At 65.4% G+C, this 25318-nt stretch overlaps 1 protein-coding gene across 13 annotated transcripts; it reads right to left on the bottom strand.

The window, feature by feature from the left end:
- Positions 1-1559: 1559 nt before the first annotated feature.
- On the bottom strand, positions 1560-24907 carry SLC22A18 (solute carrier family 22 member 18). Of its 13 annotated transcripts, XM_067747925.1 has the most exons (12): positions 23495-23712; positions 22438-22628; positions 21276-21462; positions 20352-20449; positions 19275-19376; positions 18648-18780; positions 10462-10580; positions 9048-9155; positions 7973-8073; positions 3961-4062; positions 3616-3736; positions 1560-1794 (listed from the first exon to the last, which is right to left on the bottom strand). In XM_067747925.1, exons 1-12 carry the CDS (start codon positions 23695-23697, stop codon positions 1607-1609), a joined length of 1653 nt encoding a protein of 550 aa, XP_067604026.1. In that variant the 5' UTR covers positions 23698-23712; the 3' UTR covers positions 1560-1606. The 13 variants fall into 13 exon arrangements, with proteins under 13 accessions (XP_067604026.1, XP_067604033.1, XP_067604034.1 ...); XM_067747932.1 differs by lacking the exons at positions 21276-21462; positions 23495-23712 and adding an exon at positions 24689-24907 and having other exon boundaries at positions 19275-19435; XM_067747933.1 differs by lacking the exons at positions 21276-21462; positions 23495-23712 and adding an exon at positions 24456-24663 and having other exon boundaries at positions 19275-19435.
- Between the last annotated feature and the right edge of the window lie 411 nt (positions 24908-25318).

Raw genomic sequence — 25318 nt, 5'->3', positions numbered from 1 at the left:
ACTCCTCTTAACATGCTGCCAGCCAGTGCCTGATGTGCGGGGCCAGCAAGGTGGGCAGTGCTTCTGGGCCAACGGGAGACAGGCCTGCACCATTTCTGCCGGCGTGGCAGGAAGCTGAGGCCTCCGAGTGGCCCAGGATGTGACATCAGGATGGGGAGGCCTGAGGTCCTGACAAGCGGGCAGCTTCTGCCCTTCCTGCCCGCTGGGACCCTGTGCATCCAGGGTGGCCCCCAAACCCCCAGGCTCCGGAGGGGAGGTGTGCCCCTCCACCTGGAAGGGCTGTGGGTGATGAAGCAGCCTAGGATGGAAGAAAGGGACAGGATGCTGATCCTGGCCTAGCCAGGGGACCTTCATTTCACCTTTGTGGCTGGAGGGAGCCAGGTGTGGGGGGCAGAGGTGAGGGGAGTGAAGGACCAAAATTGGGCCCTAATGTCAGTCACTTACCCTTGATGGGGGGGGGGCACCATCACAGGCCTCCTAACCGGGTGGCAGGGGTCAGACTGGGGAGGGGCTGTCCCTCTGCTGGGAGGCCTGCAGGAGCCTGGGTGCTGGGTCCAGAGAAGAAACCATTCCTGCCATGAATTTTCTCCTGAACAGCACTGTGAAGCCCCTGTGCAAATGGGGAGGGGGCTCCTTCAGAGAGTAGAAAAGACCAACCCCAGGGTGCGCCCCCATGCTGCCCTACCCTGGAGACCCCTCCCACCAGACCCTCTGGGTGAATGACCAAAGTCAGCGGGTGGGACCCCAGTTCCTGGCGGGCTCAAGTGGAGGCAGGGTCCGGCCTGAGCCCTCGGGCCGGGAGGGTGGGCGGACCCTGGCTCTCTGAGGCCCCTCCAGTCGGGGCGTGAAGTTCTGAGGTTGGGGTTTCTGAGTTGAACAGCTGCTTTTACAGGCAGCCTGTGGGGGAGGGGTAGCCTTCCTGGTCTCAAGGGCGTCTGTAGACACCTGACAAGGTTGTCCTTTCCATACTGGTCATGGGGCACGGCAGCCTGCTGGCCTCCCTGCGTCTGGTACCCCTTCTCTGCAGCACCTGAGCTGGGAGGCGGGGGGAGGGGGAGGCACAGCTCTCCAGTGCTCAAGCCTGGATGCCTGGTCCTCCCCACGGGGCTCCCCAACAGTGAAATGAGGGTTCTTTTCCTAGATCTCCTCCCAAGCCTCAAAAGTCCTGATCTTTTCAAACAACCGTGTCCTCTTTCTGTTCACGAGTGGAAGCAATTTCAAGGGCTGAGGAGGGTGTGCGGGCAGCACGTGCTCGACCCCAGGCCGGGGGTTGGTGTGGGGTGGGGGGTGTGAAGGGGTGAGCACGGAGCTCCCTGTCTCTGGGGACGTCGTGGGCAGAGCTGTCTGGGTGGCAGCAGGGGGTACTCCTCACTGGCCTTGGTGGCGGACTCCGGGCGCAGGACCCACCTCCCACTGGGATGAACTTGGGTGATTCTGCTCTCCCTGGAGCCCTGGGGCACAGCTGCAGGCCCTCTCCTCCAGGAAGCCCTCCAGCATCCAAGGCTCCATCCTGCCCTCGTCCCCAGGCCCCCTGCCCAACTGATAGAAATCAGCCTGGAAGAGGTCCTAAGGGAGTTTATTGCCAGTCTGTGCCTGGGGGCCACGGTCACCAGGCTTTGTCCATCTTTGGGGGCACAGGCTGCCTCCAGAGGACCAGCAGGACGAGGAAGTTGACGGCGAGCTGCACGTGGCCGAAAACGGGGACTCCGAAGCGGTGGTACAGGAGGCCTCCCAGGGTGGGCCCCAGGGTTCTGGTCAGTGGCTGCACAGAGGCGCAGAGGCCCAGCATGGTTCCTACGGCGGGGGAGGGGAGGGTCTCTCAGCATCACTGCCCCAGCCGCCCAGGGCCTTGACACAGCTACAGCCTCCCTGTCTCCCCCGCCGCCCTCCAGCCCCCCCCACTCCCTCCCTGCAGACCCCCCAGCCATGCAGGGGGAGCACGGGGCCCTCTCGGATGGGGATCTGAGCCTCTGCCCTGCTCCAGAAAGTTCCCAAGCACGGGAGGAGCCTGGGAACAGGGCCCCAGGTTGTGGGCCAGGCCCCCCCGCACCAGGCCTGCCTGAGAGGTGGCATCCCAGCCAGGGGCCTCCCGAAGCACCGCGGTGGGGGCTGGGCCACCACACACCCCAGTCACCTGGCTCCCGCCCTCACGTGGACTGCAGGGAACTCCCCCCAGGGTGGGGGAGGGGCCTCGGGGCGCTCGAAGGGCCCGCACCTGCTTCTCTGCACCCACTTCCCGGGCTCGCCTGGCTGCCTGCACCCCTCTTACCTGACACCCCTACCTCCACACCCCTCTTGTCAGCTGTGCCCTATGAGGACCACCAAGCGTGTGGCTCCTGTCAACACTGCCGTCTGCCCCGAGGGCCCCAGGCTCCAGGGGCTTCACAGCCCTCGCTCTGGGAGCTGGAAAGCCCTGCCCTTGGGTCAGCTGGGCGTGGCCAGCCTCTCCCGACGCCCACATGCCCTCTCTCCTTCAGAGCAGCCTCTCCCGACGCCCACATGCCCTGCAGACACCAGGGAGCAATTACCGCCCCCTCTGTGGTTTCCGGTTCCCAGGCTGGTGCTGGGAACCGGCTCCTGGCTCCTTCCAAGCTGAGGGATGGTGCCTCTGGCACATGGGGCCCTGGTGGACTGGATCTGCCCCGCCTTCCTCCCTCTCAGGCTCCGCCCTCCTCCCGCTCAGGCCCTGCCCTCATCTCTCCAGGCCTTGCTCCCCTCCTCTCTCCTCCTGGCCTCTCACACCTGCCAGCCCACAGCCTCCGGGACCCTCCAGGACCAGTCTAGTCTCCCAGGACCACAGAGCCGCAGGTCTGGCCGGCCTTGGGGTCCCCAAGGCAGTCCTGAGAAGAGGCCTTGCCCAGCAGCCTCCCCATTTTCATCAGGGCCTCTAGACCTCAGTCTGACCTTCCCAGACAGGCAGGTAGATGGACGGAGGGTCAGCCAGGGCCCTGAACTTTCTGGCCCTGCTGCCAGGGAGGGAGGTCTTAGACTTCAACCGGCCCACAGGAGCCCTTGACCTTGACCTGCACCATGCCCGGGGCAGCACGGGGGCAGAAGCCTGGGCAGCATCGGGCCCAGGGACCCCCAGTCTGGATGGGAGACTCCTTGGCCTCAAGAAAGAAGGCCAGGTGCAGAGTTGGGGGACTGCAGGTCCACCTCTGGGGGCGCCTGAGTCTCACTGGGTGGCCCGGGGGCAGCACTCACTCCCTCACTCGTTCACTCAGGAGGCACCTGCACATCCCGTGCGCAGGGAGGGAACAGGAGGTGCTCCCCATGCTAGCCACCCCCTCTGGCCTCTAGCCATTCTCTGCCCATGCTTCAGAGCCAAGCCAGACGCCACCTCCAGGAAGCCCTCCTCCCCTCCCCCAGGCCTGGCCCTGGGCTGATCAGCAGGGCCTGGTGCAGGGTTGGCTGGGTCTGGCTGGACTGGGTGGTGGGCAGGATTCTCTCCTGAGCCCTCTTGCAGCCCACCATCCCCATCCTGCCCACTGAGTCCAGGCAGGTCCCACATTAGGGCAGCTGCTTTGCCCGAAACTGCTCAGCAAGCTTCCCAGAGAGGAGGGCCGGGGTCTCCCCAGGGCTTGCCCGTCACCCGGCCCGGGATGCTGCCCTCACCCGTGTCTGAGGCCGAGACGGCATTGGTCAGCATGCTGTCGGTGACCACGTTGAGGGCACACAGGCTGAAGACCAGGCCGGGCATGAGCAGGCACAAGTGGAAGACATTGGCCATCAGCGCCTGCCAAGGGGCAGAGCAGGGTCACGGTCACGGGGGCCTTGCAGGGCCTCGTGGGACCAGGGTGGAACTGCCCATCCCTGAGGTCCCACTGAGGTGACCTGGGTTGGGGTAGAGGGGGCCAGGGGGCCCAGGGGCTCAAGTGCAAACTGGGCACCGGCAGAGGGTCAGGGGAGCAGGCCTGGGACCCTGCTCTTTGCGGGGCAGCCAGAGGCGGGAGCTCTCACCATGGCCAGTCCCACCACGCTGAACGCCAGCACGCTGGCCCGGAGCAGGGCTCCCTCGGAGAAGCGGCTGCTAAGCCGCCCGATGACCAGGCCCTGGAAGACCTAGGTGAGGGCGAGAGGGTGGAGGTGGGTGCAGCCGGGCCTGCGGAGGGGGCTGGGCTGCGGCCAGCCGCGGGACCTCCCCCACCACCTGCAGCCCCTGGGGCCACTGCCACCAGCCACAGCAGGCGCCAGGCGCAGGGCACAGGGGTGAGCCTGTGGTACCCACGATGGCCTCAAAGTCCCAGGGGAGACGGGGCCAGCAGCCTGGGCACCTCTCACGCACACGCGTGCACCCGCATGCACGCACACACCCACGCACGTGCACGCACACACATGCACGCACACGTACATGCACCTGCGCGCACACACACATGCATAGCCAGCCACTCAGAGGTCCGAGTCCACATTCAAAACTAATCTCTGCAGTTTCAGGCGTGATAAACATATTTTAATCAAACGACCGGTTCACTCCTGATGGGGGTGGGGGAGGCCATGGCTTACGGTGCAAAAAGCTTCTTTGATAGAAAAATGCTCCCAGTGTGGCCCCGACTCCAACCCTGGGGACCCTTGGGGCCCTGGGAAGCCCCCTACCATGTCACCTGGCCCCCATGTGCCCCATCCTGGCCAATCACTCGTCCTCAGCCCCCTCTTTGGCTGTCTCCTCTGGGAGGTGGGACCTGCCCCATTCACAGATGGGGAGACCAGGGCACAGAGGAGAGGGGGGCTGGATTGGGACCCGAGCTCAGAGCCCTGGTGCCCATGTGGGGTCGCCCTCCCAGCTGGCCCTATGGAGGCCTGGCCCCAGCAGGCGGGCACACCAGCTACTGTCAACTGGGGCCAGGGACTGGGCCAGGAGCCCTGTGTCCTCCACATCTCAGGAGGCCACAGCTCCAGTTACAACTGGGTAAACTGAGGCCCAGAGGGTGGATGGCACTTGCCTGAGGTCCCAGAGCTGGCCAGGAGTGGGGCTGGGCTGGAGCCCAGGGCGGTGGACCTGTCCTGAGCCTGGGCAGGTAAGCAGGGGGCAACCAGTCTCCCCAGATAACCCCCACTGTTGCTCCGCCCTCCACTCCCAGCTCTGTCCTCCTGGCCGCAGCCCCCTCCCCCGGCCCCAGGGTCAGCCAGCCAGGAGCCAGGTTAAGGTTAAGGCTCCCCTTCCTGCCCTCGTGGGGGTGGGAGGAACCGCCCAGAGCAGGGACACCCTTGACGCTGCGGATGTGACTCAGAGGGCAAACCCAGCCCTCGGCCATCCCCAGGCCAGGGGGAGGCTCCCTACCTGGTCCCCTGCCACCTCCACCAGGCAGACAGGAAGTGCCCGGGGCACAGTGGGTTTAGAGCAGCACCCCCTGGGGCTGGGGTCAGGCCGGGGCTGCGCCCTGTGACGGGGCGGGCCCACCCCTGCGGAACAGGACGGGCCACTCCGAGCTGCCTGCCTGGCAAAACGAAACTGTCTCAAAGGAGCACCAAAGATGTCCTTCTTTAAAAAAAAAAAATCCTACTCTCACACTTGCTTGTCTTCGTTTTCGTTTGTTTAAAGGGAAGATCTACTTGGCAAGTGTCTTGTAGTGCCCTGCACCCTGAGAGGAAACCACCAAGCCAGGAGGGAGATTTCAACCTGCCTCAGCTTTTCATACAGAGCCAGAGACCAGGACCCTAATGGACTGGGGTCGTCTTTCCATTTTCCCATTAACTTAAACAAAGCCGAAACTTTCGTGCCTTACGTGTTATTACATGAAACTAGAGCTACCAAGCACACCAGAAATTTCACTTTCTCCCAACCCTCCCATCTGGAGACCCTGTCTGCTCACCTGTCCTGCTCCCCGCTGCCCTGGCCCGAGCCACCTCCACCTCCCCGGAGGTCACGTCGGCCACAAGCACCCAGTTCCCCAGCAGGGGGCTAGTAAGACCACATCCAGCCTCCAAATGGTCCCACCCACTCCGAGTAAATCTGAGTAAATCTGGGTCCTTCTTGGCCTTGCAGACCATGCCCCACACGTCTTCAGGGGGCAGTCTTCTCCCCTCAGGCCGGCCCAGCCACCCCAGGGCCTTTGCACCTGCAGCCCCTCCCTGTCTGAAGTTCTCTCCCTCCAAGCCTCTCCATGGGCCAGTGGAGAGCCTACCAGCCCTAACCCTAACCCCAACCCTTACCCCATCTGAAGCAGCATGTCTGCCCCTCCAAGGGCCCTGATTCTCCTTTGAGGTTTTGTCGCCCCTGACACACCAGATGCGCCAGTGGTTGGGGGCTTGCCTCCGTCTCCCCCACCCCATACGACGGACGCTCCCTATCACTGCAGCGGCGCTGTGCCTGGGGCCCAGATGAAGGCCGAGGGGGGGCCCTCGCAGGAGGCTCCTAGAGGGACAGAGGGCTGCCAGCCCCCCGGGGGAAGGGTGACCACCATGCCCTCGTGTTAGGACCATCCGGGCTGCCACCCCCTGAGACCCCAACCCCAACGATCCCTGTACCCAGGGGGCTGGAAGGGGGTGCTGGTGGGGGGATCGCCCTTGGGATCCGGCGGCAACCACACCTCAGGTGGGGCGGGAAATGGTCTGCAACGGAAGCAGCAGGTGCAAGAGCAGCTGTGGGGGACCAGGTGGGAGGCATGGTTCACCCCGCGGCGGGGCCGCCTCCCCGGACCCTCGGTGCCCAGCTCTACCCTGGCGGGGCGGGGAGGGAGGCACCCGACGAAGGCGGCTTGGGCCTCCCCTGCAGACGCATCTCAGGCCCTCAGCCGCCTCCACCTTCCCTCCGCTGGACTTAGGGCCTGGGGCCTGGCACCCCACACCGCTCCGTGGGCTCCCTGCCCTCCCCAGGCTCCTCCACCCGGTCGGCCTGTGTTGGGGTCCCCAGCCCCCCACCCCCAGGCACTTTCCCGAATCCCACCGCTGCTCTCCAACCCCGTCCACCACCATCCTCACAGGTGCTGGAGCCCGGGTCCGTCTCGGGCAGGCCCACCCTCATGCCTGACCAGGCCAGAGGCTACCAGGGTCTGTCCCTGAGGGCCTCGAGGGGTCTGCCGGCTTCAGCCAGGGTATAGGCTTGGCCTCCTGGTCCCGGGGAGCCCAGGACAAGCTCAGGCTGGTGCTCTGGTCCCAGGCAGGCAGGAGCAGCCATTTAGAAGGAAGCGCCAGTGGCCCCCGATTTAGAGCACTGTTATCGTTGCCGTTGCTTTCTGTTTCTCTCTTTTCCTCCACCAGGCTGCCACTTCCCAGCCTACTCAGCTAGGCCCTCTTGGCCCACGGTGGGGTGGGGGGCCAGCCCCTCCCAGGAGTGGCTATTTTAGAACCAGAGTCTAGACCAGTCCTGGGCCCAGAGGCACGGGCAGCAGATGGCCTGGAGGTGCTGGGAATGCCACCCGCTTCCGGAGAGCGTGAGCTCTCTCCCCCGCCCAGGCAGGTCCCGGAATAGCCCCTCCTGCGCTCCGGCTGTCAGGCAGATGTCCCGGGTGGCGGCTGCATGTCGCCACCTGTCCCCGCCATGCTCACGCGACCGGCGGGCAGGCGGGCGGGACGCAGAGCCCGGCCATTCTCCTTGTAACGCGCCCCACCACTGGGGTCTGCCCCCTTCCCGACCTGTCCACCGCCGGCGCCCAGATGGACACGTGGCGGACCATGGGCCTCCGCAGTGTTTCCCAATGGGAGGCCAAGGGCTCGCCAGCCTCCACTGCGGATGAGTCTCCCCTCTCCCCTCTCAGACGGGACCTCCGGGCAGATGGGCGGGCAGACAGACCCAGGCGTGGGAGCCGCGAGCAGGAAGAGGAGAACAAGCCAGAAGCTAAGGTGTGGATGCAACACCCGAAAGGCGGGCATGCAGGACGGCACCTGCGCTGCGGAGAAACCGGGTGCCGGTGGTCTGTGAGGTCTTGGGACCCCAACACGGGCCGACTGCCCAGAGGACCCTGGGAGGGCAGGGAGCCCACAGAGCGTGGGGTGCCGAACCCCCGCCCACCCTGTGCGCCCAGCATCCACTCACCATCTGGAGGACCCCGAAGAAGGACATGAGGTAGCCGGCCTGGGCGGCCTCCAGCTGAAAGAAGTCCATGGAGATGAGGGAGAACATGACCATGAAGAGCCCTGGGCGAGGTGGGGGGTCAGGGGTGAGGGGTCAGGGCTGCGCAGCTGTGCCCACACCTTCTCCCCCCGTCGGGTGACCATCACGGTGCCAGGGGCTTGGCCGCGGTGACCGGCTCAGGGAAGACCAACGTGAACCTTCTCCGAGGTTGTCCCTGGCAGGTCGACCCCATGCGGCTGCTGTGGGCCGTGAACAGGAAGGTGCCGGAAGCTGCCCCATGCACAGGGTGGCCACAGCCCAAGGCCGTCTGGGGGCGGAGGCTGGGAGATGGGGGACCCTGGGCTGATAATGTAGGAGGATTTGGCCCCAGAACTGACGTCGGTGACCTGGGTTCCCGTCACTGTGCCCCACTGCGCCATCCTGAGTCACAGATGGAGCTGGGCGGGGGGTTGCCCAGTTTGCCTGGACAGAGAGCTTCCTGGGCTGAGGGACTAACCCTTTAGCGCCAGTGTGGGGGCACCTGAGCGCCTGTCAACCCTGCCTTGCTGACTTGTCCTCTGCACTGCTCCCCTGGTTGGAGGACCCCAGATGGGGGCTCAGAGCGGTCGCCACTGGGCACGACTGTGGTCAGGGAGGCCTTCAGTTCCACCGAGAATGTGCGCGTCCACCTGCAGACGTACCGTCTTTCCCACCTCCCGGACTGTCCTGAGAGACCCTGGAAGCCACAGGCCGGGGCAGTGAGACCTTCTGTAGAGCAGGGGTAACTGGGGCCCGAGCAGGGCCCTGGGGGGCAGGAGGGAAGGACGGAGAACCTCACTTCTTCCTCCTCCTGGCCTGTGCAGCCACATCTGCGTGAACCAGTGGGCTGTCACCCTCTCTGGGACAGATGTGACTGGACAGGGCCCAGTGGAGTCTCGGAGCGTGGGACACAGGGCAGAGCGAAGGGGTGACGCGCGGGCTGCAGACCTCCGTCTCCGCGGCCCCGAATTCTCAGCCGCACCGGGCTCTGGACGCTGGCCAGGCGGCCGGGACTCACCTGAGGGGAAGCCGCAGATGACCTTGACCAGAAACACCGGCAGGACGCCGGGCTGCAGCAGCAGGCAGGTGATGGCCTTCAGGTCAAACACGCTGGCCTTGGGTTTCCCTGAGGCACCCGGAGAGGCCACGGTAGCACCGGACAGCCCGCGCCCCAGGGCCCACTGGGTGCGGAGGAAGCACTCCGGCTGCCCGGCGCCCCACACCCACTGGGGATGTGAGCTCGTGCTCAGCGTGCCTCCCACCAGCCCCGCCCGGTGAGCCCCGGGCAGCTCATCACACTCAGGACTGGGCCTCGGGCCCTGCTGACCCTGGGGACCTCTGAATTCAGGGGGCAGCCTGGCCTGGACCCGGGCTCCAAGTGGTGGAGGCTCTCACTCCCCAAACCCGCATGACCGGGCAGCTGCTGCCTGCCTGGCCCTGGCTCTGGGCGACGGCATGGCAAGGCTGGTGAGGCAGCCGTCGGCCAGGAGCGGCCACCTTACCCTGATCCGGAGGCCACTTGGGTGCCTCGTCATAGTCTCCCAGCTGGGTGCGGCGGTGCCCCCCTGCTTGCCTCTCCCAGGTGCTCCTACGCCTCGGCCCTTTTCCTCTGTCTCTTTGCAGGCTAGGCCCCCACCCAGGCCCTCCCTCTTGCCTCTTTCTGGGCTGTCCCATCACAGCCAGGGCTCAGGGGCCTCCTGTCCCAGGTGGGTCTCTCCAGAGCTCTCGGTCACCTGGCCAGGAGGCATGGGGTCCCACTCTGTGCCAGGCCAAAGTGGCTGGGCTGGGACACCCTGGAGGGGACCCCCCTCTCGAGCCCTGACCTCTCCTCGTGGGGCCTGGGAGGCACATTGAGCCCACAAGCTCTAACCTGACTGTGCTCTGCCCCCCGCCTCGGCACCCCGCCCCGGGAGCTGAGCTCCTGAAGCCGGCACCCTCACGTCCCCCCATACAGCGCAGTGACCGACTGCTCTGGGCCTCGGGATCCTGGTTCGCCTGCCCTCCCCCTCCCAGGCCCCTCCTGGTCCTTTCCAGGCTCAGCTCCAGTGGTGTCCGAAGCTGGGAGATGCCCAGCGTCCTGGAGGGGCCCAAGGAAGAAAAGAGGGCTTGAGTGGCCCCGAATGCCCCAGGCGCATTGCCTGGAGCTCAGCCCTCTGCCCCCGCGGGTGAGAAGCCACCGGCAATGCTTTGGCACATCGTGGTCTCGGCAAAGCCTCCCTGAAGGGTGGGCTGGGCTGGGGGAGGCCTAGCCTGAGGTCCAGGGTGCCGGCTGGCGGGAGGGGAGGGCTCACACTTCACACTGGCCAGGCATCCGGAAGCGGCATACCCGGTGGGGTGTAGGCGGTGAGGTGTGTCCGGTAGGGCAGACCCAGCGGGATGTACCTGGTGGGGCTACTTGTGTGCATCTGTGGGGTGTGTCTGCTGCAGCTTACCTGGCAGGGCAGCCTGGGCATGGGCGCTGGCCCCTTTGGTGCTGGTGGGGATGCAGGTGAGGCTGAGGACGGCTCCCAGGAGGCTGACCACAAGAGCCACGATGACCGGACACTGAATCCTGTGAGCGACAGTTGTGGTCACACAGGGCTCAGGCCCCAGGGCACAGGTGTCACCTGCGGCATCTCCCCCGCCTGCCCCTTCAGTCCCACTCAGGCTCTGACAGCTGAGAACAGCTCAAACCCCCCCACTCATGTCCTCGCAGGCTTCGAACTGGAGGCCAGGCCACGGGACCCTCAGGGCACATCAATGAGGTGATGGATGAAGAAACAGGAAGCTCTTGCCTTCCCGACCCTCGGGCTGTGGACACAGCATACGCGTCCTGGCGGCCTCTGAGCATGGGTGGCAGTGGGAGCCAGAACGCGAGCCCCAGAAGGGCTGGGCAGGGGCCTGGGGCGGGTGGCGATTCTCCAGGGGACGTTTGGCTCCCAGGCTGCTGAGGGGTGAGAAAGGCCCCCGAAGGACCAGGCTGCTGTGTGGCGTGCACCCACTGCTCCCGGCTTGGACAGGGGTGTTAGAGGCCTGGGGGCTGTGTTCCGCGGAATTGGAACCAGCAGGGAGGATGCTCCCCAGACAACCCTGGCAGCGCCAAGCGTCCTCCCCACCCTGTGGAGCAGGAGACTGAGGCTCCCGGGGGACAGGGCCCCGTCCCCAGAACCCTCAGTCCTCCGGCCTCTGGTGGGACTGGAGGGGCCGCCTGGGGTGGAGGAGGGCAGCTGAGAAAGTGACCATTGCCCTCAGTGACTCAGGTGAGGTAGGGTGCTGGCTCGCGGTGAGCAAAATGCCAGGTGGCACTGGGGCCAGGGTGCCAAGAGGGGCCGGAGAGACCAGGGCTGACGTGCCCGGTGGGCCGGGGCTTGGGTTAGAATCTCAGCTCCACGCACCCACGTGGAAGACTGTGGGACCCCCTGCAGCCCCATCTGCGTCCTGGGCATTGTCATGCCTCTTTCCCCTCCTGGGGGAGGGCAGGCCTGCACTTAGGGGGCCTCAGGAGCACCCCACCACCACTTCCTGGAGGGGGCGGGGCAGGCTGGGCCCATGGGGTAGGGGGGCGTTTGGCCCCCCGATAAACCTAGGACACAGCCCTCAGGGTGCCTTCCCGCCTGCCCACAGCGGCACCAAGGGTCGTGACTCAGGCACTCAGCTGTCACTTCTGAGGGAGCATTTCCCCTCCATGAGTCACTACATGGAAACTCAGCCCTCGACCTCTCTGGACCGCACGCGCAGACCTCGGCCTCCAGCTCCAGGCAGCCCGTGTCACCTGGGGACAAAGGCACTGGGGCCCGGCCCCTCTGATTGTCACCGTTTCCCCCTGAGGGCTGGAGGAAGACAAAGAGTGAAACAGAAGATTCATACTGAGCCGGGCTGCTTCGACCGCCAGACCTGTGCACAGCCGAACACCCTGCCCCTCTGAAGCACGGAAAACTCCTATACATCCTGCAAAGGCCCTTTCTGTGAGGCCCTGCCCCTCTTCCCCAGTGGGTGCCCTGTCCTCTGAGAAGGGCTTGCTCTACTCCAGGGCCAGTATCCGCCCCCGAGGGCAGGTGGGCCTGGGTGGGACCCTGTGCCGAGACCCCAGTGGGCATCAGAGCGTGGACTAAATGGACGAAAAAAGTCCTGCCCCAGACCTTGTCAGTGTCGTGGGAGACTCCCTCCGCACCTTCACGTGAGGCAGCCACAAGCTGCCTATGACCTTCCTCCAAGTTCAAAGAGAGGACTCCCCCGCCCCCACTCCACCACAGGTGCACACACGCGCACGCACCTGCACACATACACGTGCATGGCTCCTGCGGGAACCCCAGGCAGGGAAGCCAGTGGGGACTCCAGCACCAGAGAATGGGCCTCGGCAGCCCCTTGTTTCCGGGCTCACACAGCTGGTCAGTGCTGCAGCCGGCACTGTCCAGTCTGCACGTGCCACCGACCTCTCCCCTCCCAGACGGGCCCATCTCTGGCCCCCAAGCCGATACCCACTGCCCAGGATGCTGGACATTTGGGCTTTCTGGCGGCAGGGGTTCCGGACAAGTGGGCGAGTCCATTGGCTGCCAGGTGGGAAGGGTCAGAGGGCACTGGACCCCAGAGTGAGGGCTCTGCTCGGACCCAGGGGAGGCATGAGGCCGGGCACGGGCCCCACAGGCCACCGTCAGAGAGAGGGGCCCTTTCTTCAGGACTGTGGCCTCACAGGCCCGCACGTCACTGCTCCGGGCCGGCCTGGGCAGGGACAAAACCAGCTTTCTTTGCCAGATGCCCCGGAAGTGCGTGAGAGCAGAGGCGGCCGCTTAGATGGCTATTTTGGGAGGCTGGTGACAAGTGAGGGGCGGTGGCAGGGAGCCAGGCCCCTTCTCCAGAGAGCTCTCCTGTCCCTGTGTGGCGGCCAGTGAACCGAAGGGGACACGGGGACCCTCGGGGGCCCCGGGAGGGCGTCGGGGCCCACAGCTGCCCCAGGGGAGGCTTGGGTGTCCTTCCCCACCCACAGTGCTCTCCGACTCCCCCAGACAAAATGGCAGAAAGGAAAGTGGACAGATGGCAGGAAAGCGTGGCAGCCCCGGGTCCCACACGGGGGCCTTCTCGGTGGGGACGCCCTCCAGCCTCGTGCCCCTACCCACTGCTGCTCTGTCGTCCGAGACACAGCTCGGGAGCCCCTCCCCGGGGGCCTCCAGTCAGCCCACCCCCAGAGTCTGCCTCTGGCCCTGGGGACCTCTGGGACGCCAGTCGCGCAGGATGGGGCTCTGGGCCACCTGTCCACTGGCTCACTGGACTGTTTTCACAAGCTGGGCACTGACCATGAGGCAGGCACTGTTAGTGTGTCTTTGTCTACCCACCCCCTTTTATTTTTGGTTGAATGCGTGGATGGGAGACTGGACGGATGGACCCATGGACACCCTGAAAGGGCCCCAGACCAGACTCAGGGCACCCGAATTCTCTGTCCCTTCTCTGTAGCTACCCTGCTGGGTGACCTCCTTTCCTCAGATGCAAATGAGGGCTAGACTCACAGGGGTCACCCTCCCGGGACCCCCTGTCCCACGCCAAGGCCGGGACAGCCTGGAGGCAGCCCACCCCGAGTCCCGCCGATGGGAGGCCTCTGGAACTGACCACGGCTGCCACCGGCGCTGGTCAAATGGCAGCGGACACAGACGCCACTTTCATCCTTATCTCGAGGGCCCGGAAGTTGCCGACGTGACGTTATCAGGAGGGTGGCAGGCCTGGCCATCTGCCCACCCAGTGCGGACTCTGAGCCTGACGCTGTCCCTCTCTTGCCCGGCTTGGAGGGGACAACTCCTCCTGCAGCTGGAGCTGCCCTCCCTCTCCGCGTGCTCCGGGGCTCCCAGAGGGGATGGCACTCGGCCAAGGTCCCCAGGCCTGGGTGCAGGTGGGGCTCAGGGCCTCCCGGGCTGCGTACCCCTGTCCTGTCCAAACTGAAGGGCAGGCTGGGGTCAGCTGGCTTCATGGGAAGCCTGGCCGTGCGGGGATCCTGAGAGGCACCAGGCATCCAGCCTGAGCTTGCGGGGGAGAAGTCCCCCTGCCTCCCCTGATCCACAGTCCCTGGCCCTGTGGCTAGACGGTGTCTGAAAATGGACGCCTTGTGGGTCCACCCCATCTTGTGGGACGTCAGCCCCCCTCTGGTTTCCGAGTCCCAGAAAGAGGCCCTAACGCTGTGTCCGGCCTAACCCTCAGCAGTCCTCTGTGTCCCCTGAGCATCTGCCCACACAGGCCTCCAGGCAAGCCCCAACCTCCTTCCTGCCCCGGGGCCTTTGCACGGGCTTCCCCTCTGCCCGGAACACTGTCCAGCTGACAGGTCTAGGCTGAGGTTCCCAGCCCCACTGCTCTCAGCCATTTGTGCCCTGTCCATGGACCTCCTAGTGCCTGAAACACCCGGGTTCTGTCTGCAGGGGCGGCGCGAGCCCCGGGATGGGGGGGACACCTCCACACCCTCGGGTGGAGGGTCACCCAGGAGGCCCCGCGCACCCTCGGTGAGCCACCTCCAGCACCAAGTGGGGTAGGCAGCCTGGGTGACCTGTGAGTCACCCCGTCCCAGAGCCGCTCAGGGCAGCCCTCGATGTCTACTCATTAACTCCAGGGACACTGCCGTGTCACTGGGGCGGAAACCTTCCGTCAGCAGGATAAGGGTTTCCCATTCCCTCGCCCGGACCAAGGGCCGAGATACGGTTCTCGGGTCGACTGGCTCCCCCCAGGCCTCCAGACAAGCAGCGGGGTCACACCAGCCGAGTCACCAGGGCCTGCTGGGTGCGGCGCACGGCTGCAGTCAGAGCGGGGCCACACGCCGGCCAGTTAGTGCCCAGGAGGGCCAGCCGGTGACACTGAGGCCCCGGTTTGCCTGACCTCAAGGGTCTGTGGCTGGACCTAAAGGAGCGGCTACCCTGGTGGGCCACCTCCGGGGGACAGAGCCTTTGGGGGCTGGACTGCGGGCCCAGCTGTACCTGTGGCCTGTGTGCAGCACCTCAGTGCTCAGAGGAGCAGGGGGTCCTGCAAAGACCCCCCACACACACACTAAGTCCAGCCATCAGGCCTGGGCTCTGTCTGACTTCACCATCAGTGGCGTCTGACAGGTGGCCCCCACTTCTCAAATCCCTGAGCACCCTCGACACGGGACCCAACTCTGGCGGGCTTAGCAGGCTGGTGCCGCCCACCCCAGAGGCAAACGGCCCACTTGGGGGAGGGGATGATAGAGGCCTCCCCAGGCTGTGAGGCGCCAGGCTCGGGGACATGAGTCACAGAGCTGCCCCCTCACCTGCTAAATGACTCAGGACCCAGGTCTGGGTCCTCCATGGGAGCTAGGCCTCCCAGCCCTGAGCTCCAGACTGGGCCCAAACCAGTTATACCACTACCCAGCCCACGGCAGCCGAGGCCGCTTCCTCCTTCCACCTGCTTCCCAGCTGGGGGTGGGGCACGGCTGGGGACTTCAGGGGCCTTTAGGGGGCCGGGGTGGAGGTGGGCAGGGAGACCTCACACCGTGCCTCAGTTTTGATTGAAGAACGGGGGGGCGGGAGTGTGGCCTTTACATCTTGCCTGGGCCTTGCCAAGAGGTAGAGCAGGCCGTGGGCCAGCAGAGAGGCTGGACAAGGGAGATGGGGCATCGGGGTCCTGGAGCCCCCCTTCCCCGGGCCTCGGATGGAGACTGGGAGCTCCATGGGGGAGTCTTACCCTCTCCGGGGCCTCGGTCTCCCCACCTGTCTAAGGAAGTGTACACAGCGCCTTAGATCTTGGGATGAAAGAAGGGAAGCTAGTGGGATGCTCAGGAAGGTGAGGGCAGGGGTGGGGGTGAATCTGGAGGCTACTGGGAGGGAGAGGGAAGTGAGAGTGCCTTCTGGGTCAGCAGCTGGGCTGGAGCAGAGGGCAGGAGGGAACGTGCGGTGGGGCTGGCCAGAGGAGGCCTCTGTGTGTGGTGGGGGGGGGGGGGCGGGAGGGGCGCTGGCAAGGTGAGGAAGGTTGCCCATGGCCCACAGTAGCAGGTGGCTGAGCTGGGAGGTGAACTCCAAGTCTGGGCGCTGAAAGCCCTGTTGTGCGGGGCAGCTAGCGGGGCTCCTCTCTGCGTCGTCGCTCCCTTCCCAGCACCCTCCTCACGCCCCTGGTGCCCCTCCTTACTCTGCAGCCGCTGACCCTCTTTCTTTCCTCCCTGGGGACAGAGGTCCTCTTTCTCCTGACCCTGGTCCATCTACCAAAGCAGGCTCCGCCTTTATCGCACATGGAGAGAGACAGCCCTGGTTCAGGCGGAATCCGTCACGGGCGCAGGGTCCCATCCTTGACCCACACGCCTGGATATCTCCCTGGATCGCCCTCCCTTCTGGTCCTCCTGGTACCTTTTCCCGATCCCCGGCTTCTAACATGAAGTGCTGGGCACCAGCCTCCATCTTAAGCAGTTCCCAGCGCTAAGAAGCCACCCACTCGAGGACACAGCCCCACTGTCCTCCAGCTCAGACTCCCCCGCCCAGCCACCCACTCTGGGGTTCCTTCAAGTGTGTGCTGAGCACACACTCATCCTGACGGAGACCCAACTTCTGCCGGCACCCTGGTAGCTCAGATCTCAGCGAGGCCCTCGACTCCCCCAGGGCCAGCCCCGGAGTCTGGGCACGGCCTTGAGTTCACACTTACACCCCAGCCATCAGCAAAACCAAGCCAGAACCTGCCCCTGCCCTCTCCCCACCACGGCCATCCCTTGTCCCCCTGCCGTCCTCTCCCACCTGGACTGATTCAGTAGCCACCTCTCTGGTCTCCCTGAGGTGGCCCTAGCCTCCACATTCTCGACACAGCAGCCAGCTCATCCCCTGCCCCTGCTCATGCCTCCCAGGGCTCCATGGCCTGACCCACTGCCCACCCCTTCTCCTCCACTCCAGCCACACGGGTCTTCTCGCTTCCCCAACCTCAGGGCCTTTGCACTTGCTATCTCTTTGCCTCCCCAGATGTCCTCCAGCCTGACGTTATAGGAATACACATCACGTTCATTTCATCTGAGGACTCGCCTGTCCCGTTCACCACTGTATCCCAGAACCTGGAATCCCAGGGGCACTTAATAGGTGTTCAATAAACATCGAGGGGGAAATGAATGAAGCAGTCCTGCCCTCTGCACCCCACCCTCCTGCTCACAGCACTTAGCAGAGCCGGCCACCCCCAACCCAGCTCTGAGGAAATGATGGGGAGGGGTGGGGGGCGGAGGCCTTGAACAGACCTCCCTCGAGAGAGGGAGCTGCCTTGACAAGGCCACTGTGCCCTCCTGTCCCCCAATCCCTGGGGCTCAGCCATCATCGGCTCTCAAGTCTGGGGCTGGTCTGGGGGCACTCAGGGAACCTGGGGAAACTAAGGCCCCCAGGGGCCCCGGCATAGGGTCATTCAAGATGCAGGGCCAGGTGCTGGCCTCATGCTGAGTGCATGCATGTGTGGTTCAGACAGCAGGAAGGCTCCTCGCCTGAATGGAGGCCCAGGGCAGCTCATCCAGGCCCAGGCAGGGTGGGCGGGGCACCAGCTGGCACAGGGCCTCCACCCACAGCTGGGCCGGGCACCTGGATCCCCAGAGCAAAACCAAGGTCTTGGGCCTGAATGAAGGTAAGGTGCAAAGTCCATTCCTATGTAGGAAGCTGGTTTTGAGTGGGTGTCGGAGCACCTGGGGGAGGAACGGGGGTGGGGCAGCATAGGGGGAAGCAGCAGAAGCTTCCTCCCTGGCCAGGCAAGGCCTCTCCAGGGCCAGGTGTCCTAAGTCCAAGGGTATGCACGCCTAGGGCCACTGGAACAGACGGCTCTGTGCAGCCCCACTGCAGGGTCTGTCCCTGGAATGGGGTCCACTCTGCAGACCACATGTGAGAGCTGCCGCCCACAGGCTCTCAGGACGCTGGGCAGGAGTTGAGTTTAGCCCCCGGACCCCTGGGTGCGCAAAACTCGGGGGGGGGGGTGGTGAGGGCAATAGAGACCTTTAGTTCACACACGCTAGCTTTTTATCCCCGCAAGCCACCCTCGCTCCTTCCGGAGGCAAGGGGTCTGGCTGCCCACAGCATCCCCATCGCAGGGAGGTGATGGCACCATCACCCCGCCCCCAAGGCCTGCCGTCTGGTTCCTTTAGCTTCAGCGTGGGACCTCCCAGGAATGAGCAGCCCGAGCGCACGGACCTGGTGCGGCTGCAGCATGCGGCGACGGCGCCCCCAGCCGGCCGCCCCGCCCACGTCTTCCGGCCCCGCCCACGTCTTCCGGCCGCAACGCCACTGCTGGCCACGCCCGTCTGCCGGCCGCGCTGCCCCCTGCTGGCCACGTTCACGTCTGCCGACCGCACTGCCCCCTGCTGGCCACTCCCTCATTTGCTGGCTGCACTGCCCCCTGTGGGCCGCGTCGCCGGGGGCCCTGCCCACCGCTCCTAGCTAAGCCCTCGGACCCCGCCCACCGCAAGGCCACGCCCCGGATGGCCACCCCCAGCTGTAGGTTCCTGCAGGTCACCCTCCCATGGACCCCACCCGCTCAGCGTGCACATGGGGAAACAAAGCCCTGGAGAAGTGGCGGGGCTGGGCTGAGGGCCGGAGCGCGGCGCACAACCGACCCAGCCTTGGCCGTCCTGACCCGTACCCACATACCGCCTCGTCGGCCCGCCCACCCCCCCCCCCACGACCGGGTCCCCGCCCCGGACACTCACCCGCACGTGCTGCTCAGGGTCCCGCCGAGCAGGGAGCCGAAGATGACGCCAACGCCGAAGCACAGACCCAACCGGCCCAGGGCCGCGGGCCGCTCCTCAGGCGCAGACAGGTCCGTGATGGCCATCTGGGCGGCTACGGGGTGGGACGGGGGTGCTGACAAGCGCGGCCCCCTCGCCCACCGTCTTGTGGCCTACGGACCCAGGCCACACCTCGCCATCCCCGCACCCCAGACCCAAGCCACAGGCCACGCCCTCACACCACTCCACTCCTCTGACCTGCCCCCACCCCCAGCCACCCCCCACATCACCCGCGGGACCCCGACGTGCCCCCAGGCCGCGTGCTCCCCACCCTGGTCGCGGCACAGGCCACACCCCATTATTCCTCACCTCGGACCTGCCCCCTTCCGCGGGCTACGCCCCCGCATCACCCCTCCATCCCGGTCCTGTTCTCCAGACTAGACCGGCACCCTGGGAGTGGTCTCCGCCCCAACCCCTGGCTCAGGCCACGCCCACACCAAGCTCTCCCGCCTCCCTCCGGTCCCACCCTTGGCCCTGGCTATTCCTACCCGTTCCCGCCCCCCACCCATAGTCCTCCAGCAGGCCGGAAGGCGCCCTACCTGGCCCTACCTGGCAGCGTGTGCATGAGGGCGCCGGGCAGGCGCGAGGCAAAGAGTAAGGGCACGCCGGGCAGGGCCGGGCTGCAGGCGGCAGCCAGGAGCAGGTAGAGCGCTGAGGACGCCAGGAAGGAGAGCGTGAACGCTGCCCGCGCCCCGCGCTGGTCTGCGAACCTGGGGGCCCCACACCTGTGACCCTCACAGGTGTGAGGCAGGCTTCCCGCTCCTCGGCCCCACAACAACCCCTTGGGACTGCCGGGGAACCGGGCCGCAGTGCCCCCACGGGGCTGATCAGGGAGGCCCGGTGCTGCAAGGGTGGGCGGGGGCGCCCAGGGCCCTGCTGGGCTGCTGGGCTGCCTCCTCTCAGGGCCTGTTTCTCCATCCTTCCAGTGGGACAGTTTTCAGTGACCTCGGGGGGGTCTGACCCACACGGCCATTCCCACGCCTGTGTGAGTAACTCGTGGGATGCAAATGTACCAAGGGCACGTGCTTATTTTACAGAAAGCGCTTCCCAGGCTGAAGCCTGGGAAACCGCCCCTCCCCCCACCCCGGGGCTCTGCTCTGTCCGATGCTACCGGGTCTGGAGACCCTTCTTTTCCGTGGAGTAACTCTAGAAATCTGACTCCTGCCACGTTGATCTGTCCATGGCAGGCTTTGCAAGAGGATGTCTGCTGTCACGTCCCTGAGCCCAGCGCCCCCGCTGAGGCTAGCGGGAGTCTGGGGGGGTTCCAGTCCCCAGAATATTCTTTTCCAGAAAAGTTGCTGGTGGGACCCCCCGGCTCAGTGGGGCGGGGCATTTATAGCCATGAGGGTCTCACCAATTAAATCCTCTCTCTGGATCTGGCCACAAACCAGAATTCGTGGAAGTTAGGGGTGGAGATACCCTGGGAGCAGGGGCTTAACCCAGTCTTAAAGGGTCTAAAGCCGCTCTGTGCTGCGGGCTGGCCGTCCATGAAGCAGCGGCTGCCGTCTCTCTAGTGGGGCCCAGTGTGAGGTTTGGGAACCTGGCATAGCCCAGGCCGTGACCTCCAAAGGGTGGGCCTGGATCATCATGGGGTGAGGGCCCCCAAACTTCCCTGCCCCATGGTACCTGCCAAACACAGGCCCGCCCAACAGCTGAAGCACGCCAAAGATGGTCTGCTGGTAGCTGAAGGCAGCAGAGTCCAGGCCCAGCCTCCGGGACAGGTACTGAAACATAGGCGGGGTCCATGGGAAGGGCCCGGAAGGACCCCAGCATCTGCAATCTGGGGTCCTCCATGGGCAGGGCGTAGGAGGGGTAGCCCTGAGCAGGGTGGGAGGGGGTTGAGGGTCTGGCTCTGACCACTCCGCAGTGCACATGGGGGGACCCGTGGCCCTGGCACTCAGCGGCCCTGGGGTAACCTTATCTTGTAGCGGGGAGCCCAACAGGGGCTTTGGGTCCAGGCTCCAGGGACTCGGTACTCAGTGCAGGCAGTTGCGGGCCCCTCCTTCCCCTCTTTGGGGTTCACCTCAGATGGGCAACGGCAAATCCCATGCTACTCTGGCTCTGCACGTGGTGTCTAAAAGCACCTGGAGCTCAGCACGTCCAGAACTGACTCCCGGTCTCCCTCCAAGACCAGCTCCTCTGCTCCACCGTTGATGCTTCCACCCTTCCAAGGGCTCAGGTCCAAATCCGCAGTGTCATCCCTGAGCCCCCCGTTTCTCGCACACCTGTATCCCATCCATCAGCAGCTCCTGGGCTCAGCTCCTTCTCCCCTCTCCAGCACTTGTCCCACTACTGCCCCACGGCCTTTGCACTGGCTAGCTCACTCCCATGTCTCTTTTAAGGCTTCGCTCAGGGTCGCCTTCTCAGGGAGGCCCTGCTGACCCCGAACCTGCCACATTCCTCGGCACCCCCAGTGCCCTTCCTGCAGCACAGTCTAACTATGCACTGTTTACTGCCGGTGGGTGTCACCAACGCCCAGGACCACCAGCGGCAGGGGTGCACTTTGCAGTCTGCGGTATTCAGAGTTCTGAGACCAGGTGCTCAGAGTACCTGCGAGCATTGGTTGAACAAACACATGCCTCTCTTGGGAGAGCCAGTGGGAGGAGAGGTGGCACCAGCAGCTGCTCTGTGCCCCGCGTGCTAAGGATTTCAACTGTTCTCTCATTGCCCCAGCGCCAACTCTCCAAGGGAGGGATGGCCGTCACCCATGTTATGATGAGGACAGCAAGGTACCTGGCTGCCAAGGAGAGGAGAAAGGGCTCAGACCAAGCCATTCGGTGGAAGTGAGCTGGGCTTGGGAAGTGGGGGAGTTGGGCTCACTGTCTGGCCAGGGAGCCCTGCCAAGGCCGGAATTGTGACAAAGGCAATACCCCCTCCCACCCAGATCCCCGGGCCCAGGCTGCTCATCAGAATCTCCTGGTGAGTGGCCAGCGGTTAGTGCCATGGTCCCACCCGGACCAGACAGATAAGGATCTCTGGGGCTCTGGGTCTTCCAAAGTCCCCTGGGTGCTCTTGCCCCAGGAGGGTGAGACCCCACAGGGCGGTGTTGAATGAATAAACAAGAGTGCACGGAGGAGGAGGGTGGGTGTCCGGGCCCAGCAAGCCACAATGGCCACTTAAACCAAGGGGCAGCTATGGCCAGGCAGAATTCCAGACCCAGGGAGGCGGCATAGAATGAGCTGGATCAGTCCTGCCCTCACATCCTGGTTGGAGAGACAGAAATAATCTAATGCCATGAAGTACAACGTGGGGTGTGGGCAAGCTGCATGCGGATGGACCAGCCAGGACGGGAGGGCAAGTGACCCCGGGTACCTGGCAGGTGTTGGAGGGAGGGCCCCGCCCCGGAGGAGACCTGAGCAGAGGCCTGAGTGGGACTAGAAAGTGAGCTGAGCAGGTGTCGGGGTGGCGGATCCGTAGGGCAAATGCCCCCAGGCGGGGCGGGAGGTACGCGCTAGGGCAGCCGTGCGGGGGGTGGGGGCTGTCATGGGGACAGCTGGTGGTGCAGCCGGAGCGCAGGACGTGCTGAAGGGGGCCGTCCAGAGGCGTAGTTCCCAGGTGCCTTAACTTAGCTCCAGCATGGCAAGGGGTCCCCAGCGCGAGGAGCCTGGGCAGCATGAGGCCCGACCCCCGGCCGTTACCAGGGCAGAGATGGAAGGTGAGAGGGGCGGCGAGGGCACGCCGGTGGCCAGGCTGCCTGTGGAGGGGTACTCACTGGCATGACTGAGAACTGCATGAAGAGGCAGGCGAGCTCCAGGGCTGCCAGCACGTACACGAGCAGCATGACCCGGGACAGGTCCAGAGTGCCAGTCCTGCTGGGGGACCGGCCCTGGCCCCTGGAGGCCCTGACTTCCCGCATCCTGGGCAGGCGTTGCTGGGAGACCCCGTAGGGATCTGAACAGGAGGCTGGAGGAGCGGGCAGGGGGCAAAAGTCCTGCTGTGCTGGGCAAAGGTGCTGAGTCATGGGGCAGGAGGCAGGCGGCCCCGAGAGGGCCCGTGGGAGAGGACGGGGATGCCGGACGGGGCATCTCCAGCCCCTCGCCGCGCGACCTAGGGCCCATCTGGCTCTTGGAGAAGACCACAAGTGGCTCTCCCCCTCCACGACAGACAACTCTGGGTCTCTGGGCACACAGCCACCATGGAACCGGAGACAGGGACCCTCCCCTCCAGCATGGGCTGGTCTCAGTGCCCCATTTTTAGAGGGAAACAGAGGCCCAGAGTGGTTGCCGACTGCGGCTCAGGTAGGTGGCTCCTGTGGTTACGGGGCTGGCTGGGCCTCTACGCTGGGGGTCTGCGGGATCTTCAGGCCCACGGTGCACCCTCCCGCCGCCAGTACGCAGCGGCTGTCAGAGTGCGGCCTACTTTGCCCAGCCAGAACCAGAGGGGTTTCTGGAGTGGCCTGGGGGTGGCGGTGGGCGACGGCTCAGCCTCGCAGGCCCCCAGGCAGGGCAGCTCCGCCTCACCTCCGGCAGCAGGGCCCTGTCTGCTCCCCCCACCCCCATCGGCTGGCGCCAGATTCCGCGGTTCCACGGAGGCCTCCAGTTTTTGCCAGATGAACACCCGGCTGTACGGTTGGGCCAAAGGGCGGCCTTCAGAGCCTGGGCCAAGGGTGGGGATGCGGTGACTCCAAGGAGGGGACCCGGGGTGCGAGGAGCTTGGCGGGGAGCGGGCCAGAAGCTGAGAGCAGCGGGTCAGGGGCACCCGGCTGGCAGGGGCTCGACACGGCGCGGGGTGTGGGTCAGGGGCCGCCCTGCTGGAGCGAGCTCGGGTACCTGCCTTCGTAGGGGTCAGCTTGGGCACCGTCCTGGTGAGGCGAGCCCTCCTGGGTGAGCTCCGGCCTGGCCCATCCGGAGCAGGGCTCGGGCACCCGCCCTCTCCGGGGGACCTGGGACACCCATCCTCCAGGGATGAACTCCCCCCCCCCGCCCCGTCCCGGAGGCTGACCCCCGCCCCTTCCCGGCCTCCGCACTCTCATTGGCCAAACCTGACACGCCCCCCGAGGGCCCCGCCCCACTCCGCGGCCCCGGACCCTACGCCGCCTGCTCCCTCCCCGGCCCGGCTTTGCCGGGACCGGCTCCCTCCAGCTTTTCTCCCAGGTCCTCGGAGGAGGCGGGAACTCAGATCTCTCGAGCAGTACTGGTGTCCGGTCCGGGCTTGGGGTGGGCAGGGTGGGGAGGGGGAGGGACGGAGGGACTCGAGACAGGCTGGGAAGAAGGATGGGAGGGGGAGGGGTGGAGGTAAGGGGAAGGGTGGGGGCAATGCTTGGCTTGCCCCCCCCCCCCCGGCTTGCCCCCAGCCTAGAGTCTGCAAAGAGACCCAGAGGAGGGGCAGGGAGAGAAGAGCGTTTCTGGGAACCGCTCCTGGGCCCCTCCCCCCCTCCCCCCCAGAGCAGGAGGCTGCTGGGAGTTCCTGAGACGCTGGTTTTCCTCATTTCACTCTGCGGCGACCTCACCTGCTTGCTCAAGGCCATCAGAGCCCCACGATATGCAGGTTCACATGGCTTCACGCTGTCCCTCCGCGGGACCGGGCGGGGCCCCCTTGCAGCCAGCCAGAGCCCCTGCCGGAGCCCCCCGGGGGGCACACAGACTCCCCCTTGGGTCCAGGCACGATTTCGCAGATGAGTAACCAGATGCCCGTGCAGGACTCTGCTACTCCACCACCTGCCCTGCAGCCCAGAGCCAGGCCAAGCGTCAAAACCAACATCCCCTCTGCCGTGTGCTAACCACAGCTCACCAGTTTTCTAACTTCAGGGTCGAGAAGCCTGAGACAGGAGGGCCAGGCAGCCTCGGAGCCGCCCCTGCAGGGCCCGGGAGGGCAGGCCAAAGTCCAGCAGAAGCCCCAGGCCTGCTGTGGGGCCTTTCAGGGAGGGGCTAGGGGGTCCTAAGTCTGCAGGGGGAGTGGGCCTGAGGTGGAGGAAGACTTCAGTCCAGATGCGCGGGGTGGGCAGGAAGGGGCTGGTTACTCACCTCTCCCTGCGTCACGCAGGGCCTACGGGTGGCGTGGAACTGGTTGGAGCAGAAGCAATGGGATCCAGCCTAAGTATCTGTCAGAACAGGCTCTGTGGGCAGGGAGCTTCCTGGTCCCAGGGAGTGTGGGAAAAGTGCTCTCCTAGCCCTGCAACTGCACTCCCCCTGGACCCACTCCCAGCCCCGGGGCACTCACAGCCTCTCAGAGAAACTTGCTGAAGTTCTTCTGGGTGAGGCTTATCTGAGCAGGGCTGGGGAGGAGGGCTTCTCAGAGGAGGTGACACCTCTGCAGAGTCCTAAGGATGAGCTGGCAGGATCCAGAGGGCTGGAGTCCCCCCTACCACCACCACACACCCACTGCCTGGCGATGGGCTGCAACACGGGCGTGTACAGGCGTGTGTGTGTGCACGTGGGTCTGCGTGTGTGGGAGAGGGCAGACAGAACCCAATACGTGGGACGCATAAGGAAATGACACACAGATTGCAAGCACGTAGGCTGGCTCTGCGTGCCGTGGAGCTGTGGCAGGGTCCTAAGCTCTTCTGTTCTAGAAGGAACCTCTAGCTGATCAGGGACCAAAGGGGGTGGGCCAGTGTAGAGACACTTCTGCAGTCCTGAGAGGGGGGACGTGGA

The sequence above is a fragment of the Pseudorca crassidens genome, chromosome 9 (genome assembly GCF_039906515.1).
Source record: "Pseudorca crassidens isolate mPseCra1 chromosome 9, mPseCra1.hap1, whole genome shotgun sequence".
Classification (NCBI taxonomy): domain Eukaryota; kingdom Metazoa; phylum Chordata; class Mammalia; order Artiodactyla; family Delphinidae; genus Pseudorca; species Pseudorca crassidens.
The sequence above is the reverse complement of the archived record's forward strand: the minus strand, read 5'-3'. Positions and strand labels throughout refer to the sequence as shown.